General features: G+C 41.2%; 2 protein-coding genes across 7 annotated transcripts in view; one reads left to right on the top strand and one right to left on the bottom strand.

Annotated features, from left to right (window-relative positions):
• Positions 1 to 383: 383 nt before the first annotated feature.
• Positions 384 to 4,655, top strand: dda1 (DET1 and DDB1 associated 1). 2 transcript variants are annotated; one of them, XM_042416085.1, is made up of 6 exons: positions 384 to 718; positions 1,743 to 1,823; positions 2,012 to 2,063; positions 2,308 to 2,369; positions 2,553 to 2,583; positions 4,151 to 4,655. In XM_042416085.1, the coding sequence occupies exons 1-6, from the start codon at positions 710 to 712 to the stop codon at positions 4,258 to 4,260; spliced, it is 345 nt and encodes a 114-aa protein (XP_042272019.1). In that variant the 5' UTR covers positions 384 to 709; the 3' UTR covers positions 4,261 to 4,655. The 2 variants fall into 2 exon arrangements, with proteins under 2 accessions (XP_042272019.1, XP_042272020.1); XM_042416086.1 differs by having other exon boundaries at positions 387 to 718; positions 2,553 to 4,655.
• Positions 4,656 to 4,774: 119 nt separating this feature from the next.
• Positions 4,775 to 26,167, bottom strand: part of ano8b (anoctamin 8b) — a 42,448-nt gene continuing 21,055 nt past the window's right edge. The window contains exons 4-21 of one of the 5 annotated variants that reach the window (XR_006096893.1): positions 18,229 to 18,367; positions 18,036 to 18,132; positions 17,673 to 17,789; positions 17,358 to 17,485; positions 16,832 to 16,993; positions 16,597 to 16,749; positions 16,183 to 16,309; positions 15,869 to 15,924; positions 15,657 to 15,731; positions 15,320 to 15,454; positions 12,632 to 12,879; positions 12,196 to 12,355; positions 11,611 to 12,024; positions 10,821 to 11,012; positions 10,360 to 10,491; positions 9,366 to 9,476; positions 7,985 to 8,872; positions 4,775 to 5,665 (exon numbers count right to left, since the gene is read on the bottom strand). Coding sequence is in view for 4 of the 5 variants with exons in the window: in XM_042416081.1 (XP_042272015.1) it covers positions 8,135 to 8,872; positions 9,366 to 9,476; positions 10,360 to 10,491; positions 10,821 to 11,012; positions 11,611 to 12,024; positions 12,196 to 12,355; positions 12,632 to 12,879; positions 15,320 to 15,454; positions 15,657 to 15,731; positions 15,869 to 15,924; positions 16,183 to 16,309; positions 16,597 to 16,749; positions 16,832 to 16,993; positions 17,358 to 17,485; positions 17,673 to 17,789; positions 18,036 to 18,132; positions 18,229 to 18,367 (3,184 nt within the window). In the remaining variant the exon portion in view is untranslated. Of the gene's footprint in view, positions 8,873 to 9,365; positions 9,477 to 10,359; positions 10,492 to 10,820; positions 11,013 to 11,610; positions 12,025 to 12,195; positions 12,356 to 12,631; positions 12,880 to 15,319; positions 15,455 to 15,656; positions 15,732 to 15,868; positions 15,925 to 16,182; positions 16,310 to 16,596; positions 16,750 to 16,831; positions 16,994 to 17,357; positions 17,486 to 17,672; positions 17,790 to 18,035; positions 18,133 to 18,228; positions 18,368 to 26,167 lie in introns of all 5 variants that reach the window. The other 4 variants (XM_042416084.1, XM_042416083.1, XM_042416081.1 and 1 more) reach the window with 4 other exon arrangements.

Genomic DNA, 26,167 nt, shown 5'->3' on the forward strand with positions numbered 1-26,167 from the left:
ATCCATTGTGACAAATCTTCATCTGAAAAGTAACTAAAGCTGTTAAAGTGTAGTGGAGTAGAAAGTACAATATTTCCCTCTGAAATGTAGTAGAGTGGAAGTATAAAGTAGTATCAAATGGAAATACTCGTACAAGTACCTCAAAATTGCACTTAAGTACAGTACTTGAGTAAATGTACTTAGTTACTCTCCACCACTGCTGTTTGCAGACGGAGGTCAGTAACGTTACATACACTAAGTAATGCTTTCCAAGCTGTTGGATCCGCTGTGACGCTTTTTACATGTTGCTGCCTGGTCAATATTTTAGGGAGGGGTCAGACTTTGTTCTGCTTAATGATTGGCTGTTTGGTCGAGGGGCTAACACGTGGGGGTAAAATCAAGCCAATGGGCGCTTTTCGGGGGCGTGGCCAAGGAAGCATCGCTACCACACAGCCATCATGCTAGCTGAGGAAGTCCTGTGTAACTAGCTTTGCCAACTCATGGGCTATTTTTTCTTGAGTTGATATATTTTTTTCCATGGGCACCGGGATCTAGAATGGAAACAATAATTTGTATGTGAAGGTCGTTGTTTTCTTTTGGCAAGAAGACCCGATAGGACAGCTGTGTCGGCTAACTGTTCAGTAAGCTAGCGCGGCTAACCGTAACGCACTCGACAACAGACGCCAAGTCACAAGTCGGCGACTCGACGTTGGAGATTTCAACCATTACCATGGAGAAGGTACATGCTTCACATACCAGTACAGAGCTACTAAAGTCAGCTCAAGCTGCGGTAGCGATATTAGAGGGCATATGTTAGTTAGCTGACTTGTAGCTGCTCGCCACACCTGCTTCTCCTGGTGGTTATTCATTCACTAAAGGCCGAACCGGCTTCGTTTTGTGCTCAGAGCTGCTCAGCTCCGACTCGCTAATTTGACACCACTTGCTTGTAACGTTACATTCAACCTCATGTCATCGCCTGCAGTTGGGAGGTTATTGGGGACGTTACGGGGCCGGCTGCAGGCCCGTTAGCGTGCACCGGGTATGAGGGAACGCCCAGCACAGCTGTCTGTATTCTGTATCCACAGTCACCGTGTTCTCCGCCTCCCTATCTAATCTAATATATGCATTACAGAACTCAGGATGCCTACACTGACGTCAATTGATGTTAATTTGTTGTAGCCAGTGGTGGAAAGTAACTAAGTACTATTTTGTGGTACTTGTACTTGAGTATTTCCATCTGATGCTACTTTATACTTCCGCTCCAACACATTTCAGAGGGAAATATTGCACTTTCTAGTCCACCACTTTTATTTTACAGCTTTATGTACTTTTCACATGAAGATTTTTCACAATGGATGATATAGGAAGCTTTTAAAATACAACACATTGATAAAGATGAAACCAGTGGTTTCCAACCTTTTTGGCTTTTGACATTTTACAAAAAGCCGTGTGTAGTCGTGTAGCTAACTGTACATAAAGTAGTTCAAACTACCTCCACCTCCAGCAGCTACAACGGTAACTGCTAATATTTATGGACTTTAACTCAGAATGGAGTATTTTTACTTTGCTGTATTTGTACTTTTACTTAAATTGCCACAGGTGAATAACAACTGAAATGGGTATGCATACAAAAAGTAGAATCACTATGGAAGAGAGATAGGCAGGAGACATGAGATTAATTTTAGAGTTAAGTCATAGATGAAAGGGAATATTTCAGCAAACCAGACCTGCAGGGTTAACTGATCACCTCACTCTTCCCACAGGCTGATTTCTTGAAAGGACTTCCTGTCTACAATAAGAGCAACTTCAGCAGGTTTCATGCAGACTCTGTTTGTAAAGCATCTGTAAGTAGACTATGGTGATATTTATTTCCTTACACTGTCATTAATCCCAATAGTCTAATATGTTTGCACATACATCAAGACAAATCACATAGATGCTGTGATGGTTCTTTAAATCATTTATACATTAAAAATGCAAAAAGTCGCATGCACAACTGTAATTTGTAACCTCTTACTGTCTCGTTTCACAGAATCGAAGGCCTTCTGTTTACCTTCCAACACGTGAATACCCTTCTGAACAGAGTAAGTACCAGACTCACAGCAAAAGGCTCAAGGTCAAAACAGTGGGAGAATAGTCATTTGAAACCATACATGTACTTTAAGGCTGTACCAACAGAAGCCTTTGTTGTAGTTTATCACTGACGTGTCTTCAATAAATGCATATTAACCCAGGCTAAACTGGCATTGTTTTTTGGAGACTGTGCTCTGAGCTGGTCAGCTTTAAATGTAATGTCTCTGTAATGTGCTGGTTGTGTTTTCTCTACAGTTATTGTAACAGAGAAAACCAACATTCTCCTGCGTTACCTCCATCAGCAGTGGGACAAAAAGGTGAGCGTCGTCAGTTCTTCTGAGTTAATTTTTAAAATCTGGCTTTACTTGTCACCAGTCTTAATTAAGTCTCAGTTAATTGTGAGCCTCATAATACAATGATTAATCGTTGATAGCTGGATTGCTATTAAAGTTTAATTGTGTGATTTTACTGACTGCTATATAATCCTTTGTGTCAAACAGAATGCAGCAAAGAAAAGGGAACAGGAACAAGGTGAGGGCGACAGCCCAGCGCCCCCAAGGAAGATCGCCAGGACAGATAGCCAAGAGATGAATGAGGACTCATAAGTGTGTATGTGAGTGTGTGAGTGTGAGTGTGTGTGTATGTGTGTGTGTATACAGGGCATAGTCAATACAAACAAAGAACAGAAAGAATAATCCCACCTGAGCAAACACTTCTGGCCATTCTATACTGTGGCAGGATGCCTTTCCTGGCATGAAATTAAGAGTCACCCACAGAGAATTGGGGAAATTTCCGATAACAAAGCTGCCATTTATGACCTGCAAATAAGTGTGCATGGAAAAACATAATGATAAATGGTTATAAATGATGTAGTTGGTTCTAGGAAAATTTTACAGCAATATCTTTTCCCGAGCTATCTCCCAAACTCACTGTTAGTCAGTGACACTTTGGCCTTGAGGACAGGACTTCATACTGATGTGTCTTTAATTTGTATTGACTATTTCCTGTGTGGATTAGTGTATGTGTATATGTTTGTATGCATGCAGAGCTGTGAGTGTGTATTGTGTGTTGTACTGTATGTGTGAGGTGAATGAATAGTTGGAAAAAGTGGCAGAGTAGATTTAAGATCAGTGATGGACTTGACAGATAAAGTCAGACTTTACCCTAAAAACAGTCTCATACTGGTACATGACTTGTGTAGCCTTCTGTCACCTGGAGAGTCTGTCCTGATTTGTGCAAAGATAACATTTGTTACTGTTTTAATTTTATTATAACTATTATTGTTTATGTATGGCAATGCGCTTCCTGCCAGCCACAGTGCCCACCCTCTCAGTTTCACTGCCTACTCTGCAACCACATGGGGGCAATTGCATTATTTCTCCACACTGTTTGAATCAACAGAACCAAGAATGCACTGTGAAGAACAGCACAAAGTAGAAGCAACTCTTCCAGATTTCCCCTTAGACGTGTATGTTTATGGTGAATATGCATAACTCCATTCTATCCGGGAACTTGTGCTTGTAGGATTAAGTGTTGTCTTGGTGTTTCTAAGAAATATTTTTGCATCTAGCACCACCTTCTGGCTAACTGAGGCTAGTATGAATATGATTGGCTCTGAGTTTTAGCTGTTCTGTCATCAATGAGTGTAAAAGGAAAAAAGATGTTGAGCTTAATATGGAGTTGTAATTCCTAATGTCGGACTATTTTGCACAACTTGGTAACAGCACAGATAGTGAGGAAAAATATGTAAAGTAATGTCTGGAAAAGGGAAAAACAATACATTATGTGTAAATAATTGCCAGTACCAGAATTAGTTTATCCAATGAAGTATCTTTGTGTCTGCCTTTTTGTAAAATAATACATGCCCACGGATACAATAGGAAACGACCCATGTGAAGGTAAAGACGAGCCCCGGTGCCCAGTGGATTTTATCTTGCCTTGCATGTTGATGTTTTCACAGCTGGGCATTATATTCCTGGACCAGTAATAAAACTTAAGGGGTTTGGGGTTGTGGCATTATCTTGTGTGACTGTGGAAGGTATTAGCCTTAGAGGCCTTACAACCTGTCATCATGGTTTGGACCCTTTTCCTCTCCCAGCTCAGGTCCGGGATAGCTGTACTGTTCGTCCTGTACTTGTGACAGCCCTGGGTGGTTTTCGTCTTGAGAGCTGGCGCAGAGGAACACTGGGGCTGAAAGGGGTATTATAATTTCAGCCATAGAGTGCACAATAAGCATGCACAGCAAAGTGCAGTCGCCATCCTGCCTTGTTCCTGAGATTCAGTTTGTATTGGTGTCACATACTGAGCAACACTGAATAAAGCTTTTTTTTTATTTAAAGAAAAGATGTTCTTATCACTGCCCAGCAGAGTCACATCAAAGCATCCTGTTGTTCTGTAAGTCTACGCTGCAATGTGGGTTGACAGTGTGGTCAGTCATCCTCCTACCTACAGTGTAAATATCCTGTCTGTTTTTGAAGTGAAAAAAAAAACACATTATGCTTCTGCTCAGACTGTTCTACAACACCCCAGGCCTTGCCCCATCTCATGTGTGTTAGATCAGATATGTTTTTAGCTTTACTGAAATAAAACTGGACTGAAACTGGGTATTTGTCATGTGGTACTTTAAATTGATCATTATATTTCTAAAATCCTTGAACTAAGTGAGAAAAAAACTTGCACAGTGATGATTTTGCAGGGAACAAATTGGTCATGACACATGAAATGCATTTGAAATAGTTTTATTAACTATTTTTCAGGTCTTACAAAAATATGACAAAATAAATTAAAAGAAATAAATAGTCCCATTTCCCAGTATTTTTCTTTAAAAGATCTTTTTTTTTTTGTACAGTGGTACATTGGAAGAGCATATGATGTTCAGTAAGTGAGGCTTCCATGAAGATGTCTAATCTTAAACTCTGAGGTTAGGGTCAGGATTTAATGTAGCTGTGGTGAGAATCTCACCTCTTCATATCCACTCTTAAAATCCAGAAGAAGATAGAACATTTGCTAAAGTCATTCAGTCCTATCCCTCTGATTTCACATAGTGTTTCATGGTGTTTGTAAAGTCTAAATAAGCCAAAAACCTTTTAAAGAACCGCTGTTGCTTTGATAGTGAATTTGAGACGTCTGATGAGGCGTCTCAGTCGTCTGAGCTGCTGTACTTCTGCAACGGACGCCTGTGCTGGGCCCGAGAAAACCGTGATGGTGCTGTCTCTGGCTTGGGATGCCTCTTGATGAAGTTTTCTACTGTATCCAAAACTGTCCAATATCTAGATTTACTTCAACCAAAGCTTATTTAAAGACCTCCATAATAACATTATTCAGAAGATGACAATATGTTGCTGCTGCCAAAAGTGCAAGGATGAAAGAAGCAATAAGTTGGTTAATGCTTTCTATTTCCATTCTATGAAGTTGTATGTTTTCCCTGAATAAGGAGGAACTATATAGAGGCCTAAGCTTAGTTTCACTACCAATGTCAGCACATTCCCTTATCTTCTCTCTTCTCACTTAACTCGCCTCTGCTTTGTCGCCGGTTTCTCCTTTCAACACAAACTTTCAAATGATATATGGAGTCTATTGCATCATGAAGTCATTCATCCCTGAAATCCAAATGCTGCAAGAAAAAAAAAAAGGTTTTGATGAGACTAAGCTCAGCTACACGGTGCCATCCTGATCTCTATCATGTGTCCTTTTAGCAATGACCAGCCTGTGAGAAAGATACAAAAGACACTGATCATATTGCATTTCTCTCAGCCTTGCACTTCTCATTTTACATTTATAATAAACAATGACTTCCAAATATAAAAAAGAACAGAGATTGACAATAAAATGATACCGTGACTACACAAATTAATGTCCTGTCTATGTCCTTATTGCATTTAATGTCGTTAAGAGAATCTCACATTTTTGCCTATCTTGTCTTTTCTTTATGCATGTGATTGAAAAGGTGCACTAGACTTATTGTTAAGTTGTTACAGATATCATGAAAGCAGCAGCAAAATGCAGAAACTTGAAGGTCAATGTCATCACCACCCCGAGGTGAGACAGATTCAGTGAACGTAAAGCAGAGGATGAATGAGATTATTGGTATTATTTTAATTGTGAGTTGAGGGGGGCGTTCCTTGCATTAAACATGAGATAGGAAGGAGCTCATAGAGTGCTGCATTCACTGACATTGACGGTGAATATTGAGCGGACACAAAGAAAAAGGTTTTGTAGCAGGGACATGGTGCATAGAGTCTGGCTAGGGATAATGCAGGAAGGATGGGTGCCGCGGGTGGAGGGGTTAGTTTAGACGTATAGTATTACAGATAAGTCTCCTGCAACTCAGTGTTATTGCCAAAATCCTTGCCAGAGGTGGTGGTATTGAAATGCATAGTTAATGTTTTCGTCTCTCAAACTACGGTGGTCTCTATGTGTACCTTTTCTAATGGCCATCTAATACATTTGTCTTTCAAAGCGCTCTAAAACTGCAGCCTGCTCCCCTTGCTGTATCACACACTGATGGCATGGGTAAATAGTCGATGGTACATCAAAATAAGTGGCTCAACAACACTGTTTGCTATGCAGATAAACTCTGGCACCACCTTCTGGACACCCTGCAGTAGTGAAATACTGGTTAATGGTAGATGATGGGCTTGATTACTCTTAACAATTTACAGTAGATCCATGGTGTACATGATCAACAGAACATACAGCACATATGTCTTGGGTTAACAGTATAATCCGAAAAATACCGCTTTGGTTGAAAAAGGAAATTCCCATCATCAGCACTGCAATAAAGCAATGCAGCAAATAGTGCGTATAAAAAGATATGGAGCTCAACAGAAATAAGAGCAACTATTGTAAAAAAAAAAACAGAAAAATGCCTAATCTGAATATTTAGGAAAAATCCCTCGGTTGCTGGGAGCAGGGACCGGTGAGTAGATAGCATGTACTGTGTGTGAAAGGAGGAAAACAGAACGATCCAGCTTTTGCATAATGTTATGAGGCAGGCTGGTGTCGGCCCTCTCTCCTGCAGAGAGAGAGATATGTTTCTATGCAGGGCGTAAGGGTTTAGTGCAAATGTATCTTCTTTAACTCTGCGCTCATGGAATGGCGCACCATCTGTGTTTACAAGGCGGTCTACAAGCTCGGACGGGGAACAGCAAGCAACAGGCTTCCATGCTCCTTTTTCTCAAAATCACCTACGTCTACTTCTGCATTTATTTTTATTTTTTTTTGCTTTTTCTCTTGGGAAACATATCGGTATGTGACAGCTTGACTTACTAAGCTCTTTACTTTCTTTTCAAACAGATCTGATACTGCCACAGGATGGGAAGAAGTGTACAAAGCTCAGACATCACCTCAGCTTTGAAAATAAAGCTGGTGATATATCCGGGATGCTTATTAAGGGAGGGTTTGTGTGATGATTGATAAGAATTGCAGTACTACTTATAATTAAAACACTGATTGATATTGCTTTTCCATTTTTCCACTTCAATATAAAAGTGAAGGGCCCAAGAATTCTTCACAGTTAAAAATGAGACAGTTATCTAATAATCACTTGTGTTGTGATGGCTAAAAACACTCTCAGTAGTTATTCGATGTACAATCGGTGATCCTTTCATACCACTGTATACCTTTTTTTTTAAAAATCTTTTTCCTCCACAACAGGCTGTTACGTCCTAGTGGGAGGCCACCGAGATGCTTACAATTTCTGACTAGAAGAAATCAAGAAACACAGCTCTTTGCTTTAAAGGCTTAAAAACATTAGAAACGCAGCTCATGCATTTCTTTATGTATTGCAGACAAGGAAGGATTTGTATGTTTGTGTGTGTAAGGGAGTGCATGTGTGTGTGTATTTTCTGTCATGATAGGAGGGTTTCGTCTTTCTTAAGAAGCCTGTTTTTTTTGTCTCTCAGCAAAAAAGGCAAACCAAATCAACAGTCACCTCTTATCAGTTTCAACTTTTCCTTTCTCTGCTTCAAGTACTTCGACACATGGCCTGTGACAGCACAGAAGGAAGGTTAGGCCTTTCCTCACAGTAAACACATCTTTAGTTGAGATGTAACCAAAGACAAGTTTGTTCAATCTGGAGCTACTAGACTTTCGGACCAACTGGGTCCAAGTCTGATGAATGTCCATTTTCTGACCCTTCCCCTCCAGGAGAGGGGATCTCATCTGGTACGCCATTCAAGTCAGACCTGGAAACTTGTCTATCTGACGTCTGTGATGATCCTTCCCCAGATCTGGGCAGCGGAGCCCCATTCACACATGTCCCCCCCTCAGATTTCCCAAAATTAAACAGTTTCCCAGGGTTGAAGGCTTTGCTGGGTGACTGAGAACGCTCCTGAGAGCTGCTACCTGATGATGAGGATGATGATGATGCTGTCGCTGTGGCGTTTGTGGCTGTGGTGGCAGCCGAAGAAGCCGCAGCACATTCCTTCTTATTCTCAGGTGACTTGAGGAATTTGAAGCTCAGGAACCCAGGCAGCTTTGGCTCACTGCCTGTGGGTGACTGAGGGGAGCGGGCACCACCCGAGGAGAACTTACTCTGCAGTGGGATGATCTGTTTCAGCTTCATCACATTATTATTGGCCAGCAGAGAGCTGGGCCTCTTGGGCTTGTCTGACCCGCCGCCCCCTCCTCCACCACCACCGGGGCGTGATTTGCTGCCGTGACTTTTGTCATGGTGGTGATCCCCAGAGGAGTCGCCCTTGCTGTCGTCCCGCTCCCTTTCTCTACGGGCCATATGCTCCGCCTGCCTCTGCCTCTCCTCCTCCTCCCTCTTCCTCCTCTGCAGCTGCTGGTAATGCTGCTGCGCCTGCCGCTCATGCTTCTGCAGAGGAAAGGAAACATCCAGTGTATTTACTAGAATCAGCACTAACCCAGCTAACCATTACAATACTGCAGTGCTACCCATCGAACAAATCCCTTACTAAGAATCCTGCATTAGTACAGCAGGGGCCACCACATGTCTTTTCTTACAGTGCAGCTGATTGAACTTACAATACAAAGTGTTGTTGCTAAAATTTGACCAAAAGTTTAAAATAAGCAATTTGTCTACAAAGGAATGCTGCAGTGCTGCAGTACATTCTGTTAGCAGCAGCAAGTCTGGCTCCTCTGACAGCTACTGCTATCGATTTTTATTATATTACAGTACAGAAATGACAGCGCAATACAGTATGCAAATAATAATAAAGGTTGGATTGGTGAGGGAAAAACACAGATGTGTCGGCTTGCTCAAACTGCCTGATACAACTTCATCCCTCTCTTGCAACTTTTCCATGACAAATAAAATTTTCCACATCTTACGCTGTCTCATAACTTACCTTAAAGGCCTCCCTGCGCTGATAATCCAGTTTAGCCATCTCCTCTCGGACCCATGTAGGAATGTCGGGAATGGCCACATGGATGATATACTTCAGGAGGATGGCAAAGTGCTGCAGACAGACAGGCAGGTAGAAAGAGGGACAAAACAAAAAATAGTTATATGAAAATACAAGGCAAATCAGATATAGAAGACAATGCATCAGAATATACTTACGAGTATGTAACTTGAACTAATTCTGGGACAACAACATTTGTGCCTTGATATTCTCCCTCTGATAGGCCTGACTTCTTTATCAGGCCAAGACAGAGCTGCAGGCTGTTTACCTTTTTCCGAATATAGGCAGCCACAGAGTGCAGAGCTGACAGAGCCAGAATCTAAATATATTACAAGTAGTTGGAGAAACATGAAGAGAGCTTTTAACTCTATAGGTTTATACAAAAGACTGGTAAATTGGAACTCATTTCACATGAACTATTTTTGATCACTTCTGTCATTCACTTGGGTAATATAAGAGACTGTTGTTGTTTTTTTGCAGCACTGACTGATCCAACTAGTGTAGAACAGAGACTGTATGTGCATATCGGGCATCAGCACACACAGCATTTGCAACAAGCACATAACACAGTTCATATTACTGTTATGCATTGTGTTATGTATATACAATTGCAGTGCCTGACCAGCACACCTCCCACAAATTTCCTGGGTCACTTGATGATTCCATGTTGATATAAAATAAGTGTAACATTTGCTGAAGAGATTTAAGTATGTTCTGCCATACATCTCTGCTAATTCTCTGCAGGCAGAAAATACTGTTTATATACAATAGTAAACCTGTTTGCAGCCAAAATACCTGGTACATTGTCTGATTAGCATACAGTTTGTGCTGGGTCATAAGAAAAGGTGATGTTGAAAACGCTGGTGCCCAGAGAAAAAGTTTGCAAAAGCACTGCTCTAAGCACTTCAGATTGGCTAGCAGGAACAAGCGGTGGTACCTCGAGGATGACGATTGAGATGATGGCCATCTCAGGGCTGAGCCACGGGAAGAGACGCTGCAGCTGACCACACTGACCAATCAGGTAACAGTTCACTATGATGGCAATCAGACCCATGGCTTCCATCGCAGTCTGTGCAGGAGAAAAAAAAACTTAGATTCTCCTGACACTTGTGGTACTATACACATAACATAGAAGAAGAGAATAATTTCTGTTATTTCAGTTCAATTCTGTTCAGTTACTTCATCTGAATTTATAAATTTAAAGCCATTATTAAATAGGTCTACTTTTTACTTAATCATCCATTGTACTCAACCTTCAAAGCCAGTGTTTCTGCATCTAGTCAGCATAATGTTTTTAACTGTCTCCGTCTTCAGGTGACAATCAATTCAATCAATTTAGGACTCAGTCAGAAAAAGCCTCATGAGCACTTCTTAATGTGCAAAGTGTATATTTCTGACCTGCCACTGGCCGATGCTCTCCACTCTCAGTCCAAAGGGCCTCTGCAGACCAGTGCAAAGCTTAAAGGCATCACTGCGGATCTCAATGATGTTGTTGATGAGAGCGCACATGGCAGCCAGGGGGAAGGCTGAGGAGAAGAGCACCACGTAGCCAAATTGGACAAACATCTCTTGGTAGTCCTGGAAGGTGTCCTGAGAGAGGCGAAGTGGATCGTTACACCAGATCTACCGTGAGTAACAGTACTTTGCAGCTAGAAGACAAGACTGCATTTCTGTGGCTCAAAATACCAAAAAAAAGTTGTTTAGCTTTGATAGTCAATTATCACTGCTCTGTTTCAAAGTGTAAAGGGTGATAGATTATGTAGCAGACTGTATAAAGGGACTCCTCAGGATCTCTTAGTTTCAACAAAAACCTTAAAAAGGTGGTTCACCCAAATTACAAGAAAACATATTTTCTCTCTTACTCCTAGGGCTACTTACCTATCAACAAATAGTTTCTGAACAGATATGTTGCTGTTTAATTTTTAAATGGTGTGAGCATCAAAAATTAAATTCAAGCTAGCCTCTTTTTATTAGGGGCAAGGCAAAATCTGAGAGATGGATATTTCTAAACCGGGGCGAATAAGACCAAAACTGTGCATGTGGCAAGACCACACACTACCAGTAGGAGTTAAGTGAGAAAATGTATTTCTTTTGTACTTTTAGTGAACTGACCTTTGAAATATTTTTAAAGGAAATCTTTTAAAATCAAATGCAGAGTTTTTTGTTTTGGTATATCAGTCCTTCTTACCTCATAAGTCTGCATGCAGCTCTCTATCTCAGCCTGAGTGAGCGTGGTGTTCTCTCTTTCCTCGGGGGGGTCAATCCATGAATCCCTTTTCGTTTTAGGTTCAACCCTCTCTACACTCCTGCCTCTTCTTCTGTGTCGCAATGATGTGCTGCTCTCAGGCCCAGAAGGCAGCTGGGCACCACTGGCGGCAGCAGCAGTAGCACCAGCAGCAGCAGCAGCAGCATTAATTCCCTCAGCTGCACCTGTCCCTGCCCCACCTGACTCTTTCACATCATGGATGCCGTTATCATCGTCGTCGTCACACATTTCAAACACAGAAGCGGGGTCCATTCCTTTTTCCACCATAGTAGGGCTTCCCTCCTCCAGGAAACTGTTGTCCATGGGTGGCACACTGCAGGCTGGCCTTCTGTCCACCTTCACAACAACATGATTAGCAACAATGAAAAACACTATTACCACTATTAAAACTACTAATTGTTGGTACTATATTTGTATAACACATTTCTTTCAACAAGTACTAAAATATAAGCATATGAACCATATTAACATCACATAAATTCATTATGTTATTACACAGCTTTGTACCTTCTCTATGAAGCTGACTTTCCTCAGTTTCAAACCGCAGTCGATCAGACTTTCCTCCTCGGTCTCTCCTTCACTGAACCTCCCGCTGTCAGCCTCGTCCCTCTCACCTCTCTCCTCTTCATCAGGCACCCCGCATCCCCCGTTCAAACACTTCTTTTCCCTAACAGGTGTAGAAGAGAGAGACAGACTTCAGATAAAATGTGTGTTAACCGCTCACGGTGATGTTCAAATGGTCTATTTACTCAGTGTCCGACTGGTGTGAATCATAACTGCATGCAGTGCACAGACAATGACACAAGCAGATAAAGAGGATATCTATTTAAACCCATGCAGGTCTGTTTATAGTGACTGATGAGTTTTTTTTGTATTTAACTTCAGTGTATCTTTACTGCATTATTTTTACGGATTAATTTATTGGGTAAGTAATGAGTGTGACCTTCTGTCTGGCTGCCCCACCCCAGGCCTGGTGCCCCTCAGGCCAGGTCCTGGCATGGCCTGGTCGGAGGGAGAGGCCTGGGCTTTTCCAGCTGCCAGCCGGGCGTATTTCAGCAGCACTGAGAGCAGCAGATCCCACACAGCTCGCAGTGTAAGTTCGCCCAGCTTGTGGCGCTCATACAGGTAAGGCTGCAGCACCTCCTTCACATTTTGAAGGAACTGACGTATGATGAGCAGAGTGGCCAGCATCTGAGACGGACAGAGAGAAACAGTAACAACGAATGAAGGGATTGTTGTGATTCTGCCACACTGAGTGAACAGAATATACTGTCAAACTAATCAGAGCATTGAAAATTAACACTATCTTGGAAAAATGCAAACAGCTTAAAATGCAATGGGCTAAAGACAGGTGGGAGAGCAAGAGGAGCATCAGGACAAAGAAGAGAACACGATAATGGCTAGTATGCAAACACTTTATCCACAAGCAAATCACAAGGGTCAGAAATCTTTTGCTGAACTGTTAAGTACAAGTTTAAACTTTCAACTATGACATCACTGATTTGAGTGTGTTAAGAGGTGCAGATGCAGTTTTCTGCCCCATGTGATTCACTGAACATCTGCCCTTTATGACCATTGAAACCACTTTTCAATGACCTATGATGCACAGAGGCCAATGACAGATGAACACTCAAGCTCTTCCAATAACACTCATACCTTACAGAGCAAACGCAAATCACACATAACAGGAAGTACAAACACACTTAACTTAAAGAATGATGCCAGTTTTGTTTTTTTTTGATAAATTTTGTAGTTTTACACTTCATTGCTATTGGTAATAATCGTCAAGTTGCTGAGATCTGGGAACAAGTCTGACTAGCAGGACATCATACAGGTTTTAAACAAACCCTCATGGTGGTATGTTTAGTATATTTGGAAGAAAAACAAAGGCAAACTGTAAAATCAGTTGTTTACAACCAACTTCTTGTTTCAACTTTAACCTACTCTACTTGCTATAGTCACTTTTTTGTGCAGTGAGGGATTATTACTAACATTTTCAGGTGGGATCGCAGATCTGGCTGAACTGTGTCATGATCTGACTGCTCATGTTTCTCTCCCCTCGCAGGCTTTACAATCATAACAAACAGAGATGATGACCCAAACTATATACCGTATGTACAGTATAGCACCCAAGCTGTAATAAACTAGAATTGTTCTTTAACACCCAAAGCCGGGCAGGGACAATTTCTTTAGCCCTTTAATAAAAACCCAGAGGATATACATTTTCAAGAATTGGAGCATCACAAAGCTCACTATTGTTTATTGGCTTAAATTTAAAAATAAATTGTTTCCAAGTCAAATAACGCTGATGCAAAATATACTGCAGTTTCTTGCTAGAGCACAACATAAATCCACAATGAGTTCCTGATAAGGACATAAACAAAATGTTATTTTCAGTCAGTGATGGCAGACATCTTAAATGGAGAAAAGCAGATACTGTTCTCTCACTGCTACCTACTGGATGTGTCAGTGTCAGACACTGGCAGAATCAGGCTGACAACACCAGATGGTTTTCATTTCAGATGATTAAAGGACCAAACCAGTGTTTTTACAATGTTTTAGCCAGCTTTTTCCACCTTTTTTCTATTCGTTTTACTAAAGTATCAAAATAAACGTAAGAAGACATGGCTGCTTATAAGGTTATTTTACTGTTTCGTTGTACAGTAATCCAGTCGAAAGTGGACTGACTGACTTGACAAAAAAGTAAAATATTCTCTGACAAATAAGTGTAGAAGCTTGGCTTTATTTGTTGGGACCCAGACATGAGAGAACTATGAAGGCAGGTGACATAACAGATTATAATATGCTCAATGAGGTGGCACACCAGGCTGAGAGTGTAACAGAAACTGACAGACAAAGTGAGAAAGTGATGTATGAGTGATGAGTGTTGTATCGACAAAAACTGCACAGAAGGAAACGTAATAAAAAAACTCCACATTGAGTCCCAGGTGCATAATCGCCATGTAGGATGGTGATTATGTACACCCCCCAGTATATGAAATATGGAAATTATAAATACTGAAAAATTAGAAAATAACCAGTCACATGATCAGATCCCTCTAAGAGCTGAAAGACAGCTATTTTTCCCCCTTAATATTCAATGTTAAACCAGCTGGAACAAGCTGGAGAAATATCCTTTTCACACAGACACTTGCCCTTTGTAGTTGATTTGCTACTAAACTTTGTTGCTATTAACCAACCAGGTAATCGTGAATTGGTAATCACATGATCCTTATTGCTCAGAGTACTGTGTTCTGTGTATTACTGTATATCTAACATGTAGCCACAGGTTAAAGAGTATAAAACTGAAAACATGGAAAAATGTAACTGACATTATAAGAAAAACGTCATCATATTTCACATGGTGACATTGTGAAATTATATTTTGGCTTTTGAACCACAATGTCGTAGGGAGCAGTGTAATATTTTAAATCAAAACAAAACCATGAAAATGACCAAATTTGGAGTTTTCACGATATAGAGACAATCAAAGACAAACCATTGTATTTTTTTACAAAGCAGGTTGGTAGATAAGCGTGGTTGACATGACATGCCACACAAGGGATGATGGAGGTGGTCATAAATTGACCTCTGACCTCCCACTCAGATAGAGTATGTGCAGGGGTCATACTTTGGACCTGAGTAAAGCCCTGAAGAACCAGGGAACAGAGACCACAAGCATCTGGATCTTGATGAAGAGGGAAGGCAGCACATTGACCCGAACCTGCCTCTGTAGGCTCCTTAACAGAGACAACACCAGCAGCATCTTCCACGGATGGACAAATGGATGGATGGGGTGGAATGGCGGATATGTTGATGGATGGTTATGGAAATAAAAGCATTTAAGCAGAGAGAGCAAAGCGTTTAAGAATGGGGGATTACAACGACACACAAAGGTAGACAGAAGGATTGCTGAAGCTAATGCGTGACAGAGAAACATCCGAACTGAGATTGTGATTGTTTCTTACCTCTTTCAGCCGCTCCATGTCTTTGAGGTAGAATCCAATGTAAAAAAGGCTGAGATAAGAATTTACAAACTGAAACTGCAAGAGAAAAGAATTAAAAGACATCATATCAAGAGAGAAAGAAATGTGTGAACGTGAATTTGAAAATTTGTTTTAAAAATATGACTGTAAATCAGATGGGTAGGTTAGATGTTATGAAATGAAAAGTCACTCACAAGAACCATTTTGATGATGAGATTTTTCTCATAGGCACTCTGGAGTCTATAGTTTTCTGTGGAAACAAAATATAAATCATCATTTAGTGTAATGAAGCACTCTTTAGCAATGCAATGCACTGAAAACTGTAAATAGAGTTTACAAGAGATTATCAAATATCCATTAAGACCATTTAATATTTTCTGATGAAAGCAATCTTTTATAATCGGTCTTAATATTTATTTCATTCACCAGTGTGAATGTTTGCAGTATATGATGTCTTGCTCTAAATGTAAATGTAGATTTGGATCAGTCTGGGGAACTACACTCTTACCCATGTCATTGAGCCAGCAGGCAATTTTCCTGTACACCTCGTCACATGCAGTCACAGTGATAGCTAGCATGATTTTGGGGATGAAGCGAGCTAGCCGAGGCATTTCCTTGATCCCCATCACAAACTCCTGTAGAGACACAATCGCAGATTTTTTATTTGTCATCTCCAAGAAACAACATCAACAGTTGTGTCCTTGGACAAACATTTTTAGGAAGATGTCTTTCCTTTTTTCTTTATTATTCTGCTTTATTCATAAGTTCCACTCACAGTCTGTCTAGTCTATGGTTCTATACACAGCCATCAAAGAAGTTTCTGTATCATTGCATCTGTCCTTTTTCGAAGATTTTCACCATCTATTTCTACTCTATTCATACAAGCAGGTGACATAAAAACAGATGCTGACAGCTGACTGACCTGCAGCTCGAAGCAGATGAGCATGACCAGGAAGACAAAACAGAGACAGAGGATACAGATGGGCAGGCTGACCAGCCACCTGAACACACGTCTCCGCCATGGAGGATAGTAGAACTCCTCACATCCTGTTATAGGACTGCAGCGCTTGACTCCCTGCCAAGAAAGAAAAGCATGAAAGGACCTGAAAGAGGAGAGAAGAGGAAGATGAAGGAGTCAGAGCTTTAGTGTTTCTCACCCGGAACTGAGGACGTGGTTCCTCCAGGGATTCAGCAGGCGTGTCCAGTGTTCCCCACTTGTACGCTAGCTCAGCCCCCCTCCTCTTCCACCGTTCCAGAAACAGAGTGGCCCACACCACATTGAACAGTGCAAACACCACGCAGCAGATATCACGGCTTGTCTGAAACACATACATGCAGATACTTTAAACTGTAGTGTATATTAATGACGAATTTCATAATTTATTGATTTACGACCCCTTAAAAAGCACCGGCCTGCAAGTGGGCCTTTATTAACCTCATGTTAAATTCTACAAGCAATTCAAAGTTTCAAAACATACAGATAAAAAAATGAAGTTGGAACTACTGATGCAGAATCTAATGTGATATTGTGTCAATGTGGAGGGGAAATTGTATGTTATAGATTTGATACACTTTTTTAACATTAGTCATTAAAATCTCTCGAATGTTTAAGTTGTTTGTTTTGCCTACAGTAGATCACTTCTGGTTGAAGTTGTTTTAGGCTATGGCAGCTTCTCTCCTCACCTGATCTGACTCGGTGAGCATCCACAACACAAAACCAATCACAGCAGGATATAACATTGAAGTGGTGTAGAAACCCAGCCAGGCAAAATACATGGCAATCTTCACGCCAAAGTAGTCACAGATATCATCTGTAAACACCATAAAAACAATATTAAGAAAAATATATTTTGAGACAGACATCACAAAACATTGAAGGTAAAAAAAAAAGTTTAAAAAAAGATGTTAAGTATGTGATTCAAACTGTGTCATAAGTACTTCATTGTTCTATTATATGAATGTTAGAGTTTCACTGTGTGAGTGTTATCTTCTACTGACCTAAGGGTTGTTTCTCACAAACAGCCTGGACCCAAGACTTCATCAGCTGACTCAGGATCCTCTGCTCATGGAGAGGAAACACCTGCTGGATCACACCTCTTGCACTCAACTCTGGGACTGCAGAGAGAGTAATTAGTGTAAGTTACTGTAAAATTAATTTGATCAAAGAGAGAAACATAGATAGAAGAAGAGCAGATTTAAAATAAATCTACTGAGTGCAGTAAAATATCAGATTTATCACATTCGGCTTCTCATGATTTAAGACCAGACCAGATTATTTCTAAAGCCTGCCAAGGAAGCTGTGCAATTAAGACAAAAACCTAAGCATCTAGCAACAGTGTACTGATAAAAGTTGCAGCTTACTGATTGGCTGGCCCTCCAGGAAGTTGATATTATGAAGCACCTCCCCATGTTTGGCACGTAGATTGTCCAGCCAGTATTTAATGATGCTCTGCCTCTCCTGCAGTAAAGAAAAGGTGAGTGTAAATTCCTGTAATGCATTTGTAGCATGTTTACATGTTTGCATATGGGTGTATGTGTGTGTACCAAAACTGACCTGTGAGGTAAAGAAGCACAGCTCACTCTCAATGTTCTCGTAGATGTAGTCCTCCTCACAGGAGAAGCTCCGTGTTCCTCCTCCAAACTCGGGCTTCACCGCTTTCCTCAGTCCCATCTCTTCTGCACCTCGCAACAAACTGCAGGACAAACATATACACCATGAACACAAAATCTACCCTCTATTTGACTTCAGTCTGTGATGCTGGAGAGCACAGTAATAACAGCACAGTAGCAGAGTGTTGTTTTTCCAATTAAGCATTCCTGTTAATCAGACCATGCCTTATAGATGCAATGCACACTGGTCTACTGTTTTTCTTTGTATGGTTGTTGAGCATTGCGGCAAAATGGACAGTCTTTAAAAACATTGCTCATTGTTCTTGAAACTGAGAGTTGTTGTGTTGTGTGTTATGTTGATGTTGTAAAACAATTAAACAATTAGTCATTCGACAGAAAATTGATTGATTGTTTACTTTATCAAGCAAAAATGTCAAATATTTGCTGGTTCTAGCCTCTAAAGTAGGAGGATTTGCTGCTTTTCTCTGTTTTTTTTATTATCATAAATTGAATTTCTTTTGGTTTTGCACTGTTTATTGGACAGAAACTGAAGTTTGAATATGTTACCTTGTGCTCTAGGGAATTGTGATGGGCTCTATTTGCTATTTACTCTATTTAGCTGTGTAAGAAATGTTTCATTGTATTTGGTCAGTTTTTCACAGGAATAAGAAAACCAACAGCAACCAACAAAATGAGCAGAGATGTATTGTCCTTTGTAGTGTTAAAGTCATCTCAACTCTCCTCTAATACCTTAACCTCATCACTCTGCCTCATCATCTCATTTCCCATCAACCCCCTCCTCCACGTCTCCTCTCTTCCTCCCTCCTCCTCCTCCTCCTCCTTCTCCTTTCTTCAGCCAGTCCTCTCCCCTCCCCTCTCTCTTCCCTCCCCATTCACTCTTCATCCTTTTATCTCTCAGAGTCCTCTCCTCTTGTTTTCTCTCCCCCCTCCTCCTTTATCCCATCATCCTTTTCTCCTCTCCTTCTGTCCTTCCCAGCGGCTTTGTGCTGAAATCGCAGTAATAATGCAGCACCACGCCCTCTGTTCCCTACTGGCTGAAAGCTCACCTCTCTCTTTCACATGTACATGTATATATAGCATACACACACACACACACACATACACACACACACACACACACACACACACACACACACATACATACATACAGGGGAACAACCCAGGTGGGCCTCTAAAATCCATCCATCATGCAGCTCCAGGCACATGGAGGAGCAGTACAGTGAAGTACAATCAACGCCATGATGGATTACAGCAGAAATGTGAGGTGTAAGCTTCTGTATCACTGCTGAATACTGCTTACTGCGCAGCACCATCACAATAAAGGTCCTTGTCAGAGAAAAAAACAAGGCTATATCTATTTAAACCAACTGTTTGGTAATCTAAGCCAATAACTGCAAGGCCCTTCAAAAGGTTCACTGCTGCCAGGAATCTTAATGAGATTCCCCCTCTCTTATTTAATCAAAAACTCTATCGCCTTTTACGCTCTCCAAAAATTCAAGGAGTCTTCTTTTGGAGACACAGTCAAAGGCAATGTGTGGACAAAGCTAACCTTGTAAGAGAGCAGAATACTGCTGAGGGAGAGTACCAGCACTGCACGCAAGGTTTATGCTAATTTAGCAAATATCTATTGGACGTAATATAGAAACTCAGCAGAACAGGGTGGAATGTTGTAAAGTGCCTGGTCAGAGTTGAGGAATGAGTAATGGACGGCAGGTCAGGTAAGAGGAGGAGGACACTGGTGTCACACTGAGTATGTTAATTGTTAAAATTGTGCTTTCTGTTAAAGTTGTTTTCAAAGCAATAAATGGAGCCTAACTGATAATAACACACAGAACAACACTGAACACAAACTGTCCTGGATCGGGTTGCACCAGCTGTGTGTAAATCTACCACCAAGTTTGTGCATAAAGTTCTTAATTAATACTAGCCAGTTTCAAACTAGGAATTTATTTAATCAGGTTGCAGCATTAAAACTTAAAAAAGGTCTTAGCTAGTAAAAACTTAGTAATGTGTAAATTGGTTGCTAGGAAACATCTGTAGCACTGTCTGATGAGAGACAACCAACGTAAATGTAAACAGGAAGTGAGTGTGACATAACTTCCAAAGATAACAATTTTAGGGGCCAAAAGACAAAATAAATTTAACTGCCAGTCTGACTGGTACTGTAGGTATGATTTTGTTTTATTTTTATCTGCATACCTGGAAAAATATGTGTGTTTAGAATTAGTAGTATTCATGCAATTTACAGTTAGAGGGAAATATCCAAAAATGCTAAGCTAACCGTTGTTATTTGGTCATTTAGTCTAAAGTTACTGGCTTTAAGTTTTTTCCCTGTGAAATTTTAAGTTTTAAATGTCAACCATATTGCTTATTTACCTCTTTTAGTCTTCGATCTGGACGGGTCTAATATTGGCAAGCTAACATTAGTTCAATTTGTTGATTCATCTAACTTTTGCTACAGTTCCACCTGGCAGTCAAATGGTGTAAATATTTAGTAACAACTAAATTCTACTTAAAAACCAGCTAGTTTGTGTGGTGTAATTGGTTGTAATTTAGTGATGAGTACTATAAATTTCCACTTAGATTTCCACTTATGTTATAACTAAGCTAAGTTTGAACTTACAAACAGCTGGTGCATCTCATACTCTCAGAATTTCTACATGGACTACTATTCTCTTTAAAACTAAACACATACGAAAAAGAACAATGTCATTTCAGTTGATAGGATGATATAAAACAAGGCTACATTTAGTAAATAACACACCTGCTTACTTAGCTACACAACAGAAAGACAGAGAAAAATTCTCCCTGGTTTAGTACATAAAGGAAATTCAAGGTGAATTTGAGAGGACGGAATACTTTCTGGGTTATCTTTTCTATCACATAAAATGTAGGTCAACCTATCTAACAGCAGGTGAGTGCGTGTAGAGAGAGGAGAGTGCGCTTCGTGTCACACAGCAATCATTTTCCTTGAGCATTTTATCTAAAACCCACTGGCACACTTTCAGAAAGCTCTCTCTGCATCCTCCCACCACATTACCCTGCTTCACTCCTTCCATTTCCTTATCTTTGTCTTTCTGCCTCCCTCTTTCTTTTCTCCTTCTATTATCTCTCCGTCTCTCTATCACTCACATCTCTTTCTTCTTTCCTCCTGGCCATCTGTCTATTCCCATTCCATTTATGTGTAAAAGGTTTGGACTCTCAGGATTTTTCAAGAGGCCCGTTGTTTAATGCACAGTCAGCAGAGAGGACTCAACATTTGTCAAGAGGTGAAATGCAGTATGGAGTATTTTTTTGGTGCTTGTGCTGCTGTGAGAGAGAGGCTACTCTGCATTACGAGGGAATCCTGGCACATACTGGCTACTCTTTGCTAAACAGACAATTGAAAGTGAACTTCACTGCTCGTGTGATTAACGTGGCCTTCCTGCATTTTGCTTGAGCTTTTTATGTTTTTATGTCTGTGTGTTTCAATCACTCCCTGAGTTGGAATATGTTCTATCGAACTGGTGGACTTTAGATTAACTTAAGTAGAGTACTGCCTATCTTCTTTACTGGGATTCACGGATTTTGGCTTATTCAACATAAAGTGCTTCCTACCTTCTTTACTGGGATCTGTTTTCTCTGGAGGACAGCAGCTGACTCTTCCTCCAGCCTGCCAGTTCAGGTGTGCCACAAAGTCTGTTCTGGCTCCCCTGCACTCTCTCTCAGCACCCAGAGCTGCACTGTCACTGACAGACTCTAGTGACTGGGGTTTCTCTTTAGTTGGAGCTCCCCTCATGTTTGCTGTAATTATCTACACTCTGTGACTGTGGCTGTTAGCAACACTGTCTCTCTGCCCAAATGACACAAGTGCTTTAATTATGATGTCCTACACCCCCACACAGCTACAGAGTTTACGCGGCTTCCTAATTACACCCGACAAGGGGTTTTTAACCCCGCTGCCAAGAATTTGGGACTTTAAGAAACAGATCTTGTTACATCCATAGAGGCTTGCACCGTGGTTTCAATGTGGAATACAGAAGCAAAACAAACTTGGGTGTCAGTATTGGAAACATTATGAGACTACCCTATACCAGGTGAGATGCAAAATATAAAGTGGATCATAGTGTCCTGCAGAATTTGCAGAGACTTCCATCTTCAGCTCTGTCTCCTGCAACCATGGAACTATTTAATACACAATCTCTCACCATTAAATCCCTCTTCGTACACAATCACATCTTGGACAAGGGGCTTGATTTCATGTGCCTAACTGAAACCTGGCATAAACCAGGGGACTACTTTGTGCCTAATGAGGCCTGTCTTCCTGGCTATAGTTACATGGAAAAAGCCCACAACTCTGGCCGTGGTGGTGGTTTAGCAGTCATACACCAGGCTGAACTGAAACTGTATCCCCTTCCAATGCCTGATCTTTCTTCTATTGAATACCTTGCTCTAAAATGTAAACCTCCATACTCCATGACGGTGCTTATCATCTACCGCCCCCCCCAAACCAAACTTATCTTTCCTCCCTGAGCTAGATGACCTCCTCACCTCACTCTGTGCCATGTCAACCAACACTGTCATTGTTGGTGATATGAATATACATGTTGACAACCCCTCCTGTCATTTTGCAGTGGAGTTCCTGAGTCTGATTGAGTGTCTCGGCCTGAAGCAGCATGTTTATGTTTCTACTCACACCAGAGGGCACACGCTTGACCTGGTCATCACTGACTCCGCCCCCATCAATAACCTACAGATCTATGATCTGGTCTGATCTGTGTCCGACCTCAATGGATTTGACATTCCTGTCATCCCCTACTAAACCTAACTGTCAAATGCTTTTTGCACATCACCTGCCCTGCTTCTGCATCAGTGGATGAACTAGTGGAACTCTACAATACATCTCTGAGCAGTGTCTTTGATCTTCATGCCCCTGTCAAGACACGTGAGGTCAATTTTTCACGCACTGCTCCCTGGTTCACTCATGACTTGTGAAAAATAAGAACAGCTGGACGTGTCCTGGAACAACACTTCAGAAGCTCTGCGCTCACTGTTTGTAAACTGGCCTTCCGTGAACATCAAAGGACTTACTCAAAGTCCCTTAAAGATGCTTGGTCACAGTTCTACTCCAACGTAATGAATAACAATCCTGGCAACCCTAAGCATCTTTACTTTTAAATATATTTTTTAGGGCATTTTTGTGCCTTTATTATACCGACAGTAGAGAAAGTTGACAGGAAACAAAAGGGAGAGAGAGAGAGATAGGGGTGATATGTAACAAAGGTCCACTGCCGGCATCAAACCGCGGACGTTGTGGTTCAGTGGCATACGTCTTTACCTGTTTTTTGTTTGTTTCTTTGACCTTTTTTTTTTTTTTTTTTTTTTTTTTTTTTTTTTTTAATGGGGGGGGGCGCAGTTTCCTGTCCACCACCGCAGTGCAGTGGTGGACAGGAAACAAGGGGAGAGAGATGGATATGACATGCAACAAAGGTCCCTGGCTGGAATCAAACCAGGGATGTTGCAGTTATGTGGCATGTGCAGTAACCATTAGGCTACCAAGGTGCTTCTCTTTTTTCTACCATAAATCACCTCCTGGAGCTAAAATCATTTTCCCTAGTTGAGACTACAGAAGAGTAAGAGCTTCATTGACTTTCAGGGCCAAGGTCAACAACATCCGCTCTCTAATGTCCAGCTCTTCCTCTCTGCCTCCTCCTGTCATTGACACTCTCTCTGGGAGCTCACTGTCCCTACTCCATTTTACTGGCGTCAGGCCGAGCCACATTGAGGAAATCCTCAGGAAGATGAAACCCTGTACTTGTTCCCTGGACCCCATTCCCCTAGCTCTGCCATCATCCACCCCCTCCTCAAGAAGCCCACCCTGGACCCAGAAGATCTTGCCAGCTACAGACCTATCTCTAACCTCTCCAATCTGTCCAAGGTGTTGGAGAAGGTGGTTGCTTCTGAACTTCAGGACCACCTTAAACACAACAACCTATTTGAAAAATTTCAGTCAGGTTATCATTCAGCACACAGCACTGAAACAGCTCTGCTCAGGGTTGTGAATGACCTGCTGATAGCAGCTGATGCAGGGTCCCCTTCTATCCTGATTCTCCTTGACCTGAGTGCTGCATTTGACACTGTGGATCATACTATCCCTAGACTGCCTCCACACCACCATTGGACTGTCAGACTCTGCACTTAAATGCTGAGTATGTCTCACTGGGAGGATGCAGGTCTAGATTGCTACCTGTCACCTGTGGTGTTCCACAAGGATCGGTTCTGAGCCCCATCCTGTTTACCCTTTAGATTTTCCCCCTTGGACGTATCATCAGCAGACATGGGATGTCTTTTCATTGCTATGCTGATGATATCCAGTTGTACATCAAAACTGCCAAAAGCCCTTCTGCAGCTACATAACACCTCAGCACATGTCTTAAGGAGATTAAGGCCTGGATGAGCACAAATTTCCTCCAGTTAAACGGCGGCAAAACTGAAGCTCTTCTTATTGGCACTCCACAACAGATTCAGTCATCCCCCATAGCTTATCTCACCTTTGACGGCCAGGACATCCCCCTTTCCTCCTTAGTCACTAATCTGGGTGTTAGGTTTGACCCTCAGCTGACTTTTGATGACCATATAAGACATCTATGCAAAACCTCTTTCTACCATCTCAAAAACATCTTTAAACTACACCCCTCTCTAACTCTGTCAGACGCAGAGAAACTTGTCCATGCCTTTATCTCCTCAAGACTGGACTACTGCAATGCACTCTTCACAGGGATCCCTGGCAGGAGCATCCAGGAGCTCCTGTACATTCAGAACAGCACTGCTGGGATTGTGATGAGAGTGCAAAAACACGAACATGTAACACCAATTCTGTTTTCATTGCAATGGCTCCCTGACTCCTTCAGGATTGACTACGAAGTCCTGCTACTCACATACAAATACACCATGGGGGATCAAGCCTTCTGCTCTGCTGCACGGCACTTTGTGGAACAGCCTTCCTAGCCATCTTAAGGCACCACAGACCCTAGACTCTTAAAAAAAAAAAAAAAAAAAAAGGCCTAAAAACCTCTCTTTTCAGGGAGGCTTTTTCCTCTTAACTTCTATTACTATTTTCTTTATGTTGTGTGTTCTATGTTATTAATACTGTAGCACTTTGAGTTTCACTATGAATGAAAAGTGTGGTACAAAAATAAATGCATTATTATTTATTACATCACTTGGATTGTATTTCTCAGTATTTATACACCAAAGTCAGCGCCGAGATTAAAATGACCCTGGGCTCATCCACAGTTCCCCTGGGGATTTATTCAAAAACAAGACAACGCTGAACTGAGTCTGGGCAATGTAATCAGAGTTAATACAATCCATACTGTTTAGCCTGACTCTAACCTTCAGCAAAACTTTAAATAACCTGCAGCACAGAGGCCACAAGCAGAAGAGCGGTGCAGATACACCAGGCACCATGGCAACTTCACTAACTGCAGCTAAATATAATACTATGATAAACGAAGGCACTATTTTACACCTGCAAAGAACGGCAGAGATATTTTTGTCTTTAAAATCCCAACTTCAGTAGTAGCATTTAAATATATCTCAACCTCAAACTACCAGGAGAAGTAACATATACTGTATAATTCATTAGGCAGTTTATTCTTGCTCTGCTTCTTGCCTGTGCTCCTTCCACTATAACAGGGTGACAAATTCACACACATACAGATAAAGCAGTAACAACACTACCTTTAAGAGGTCATGACAACAAAACAGAAAATACACAGCAAGTTGCTTTCGGATCTGATGTTCAGGAGGGTTGAATATTGCTCAGTGTACAATTTAATACAACAGTGTTGAAATTAACTATTTTTATATAAATCTGAGAA

This window comes from Thunnus maccoyii, chromosome 7 (assembly GCF_910596095.1).
Source record: "Thunnus maccoyii chromosome 7, fThuMac1.1, whole genome shotgun sequence".
Classification (NCBI taxonomy): domain Eukaryota; kingdom Metazoa; phylum Chordata; class Actinopteri; order Scombriformes; family Scombridae; genus Thunnus; species Thunnus maccoyii.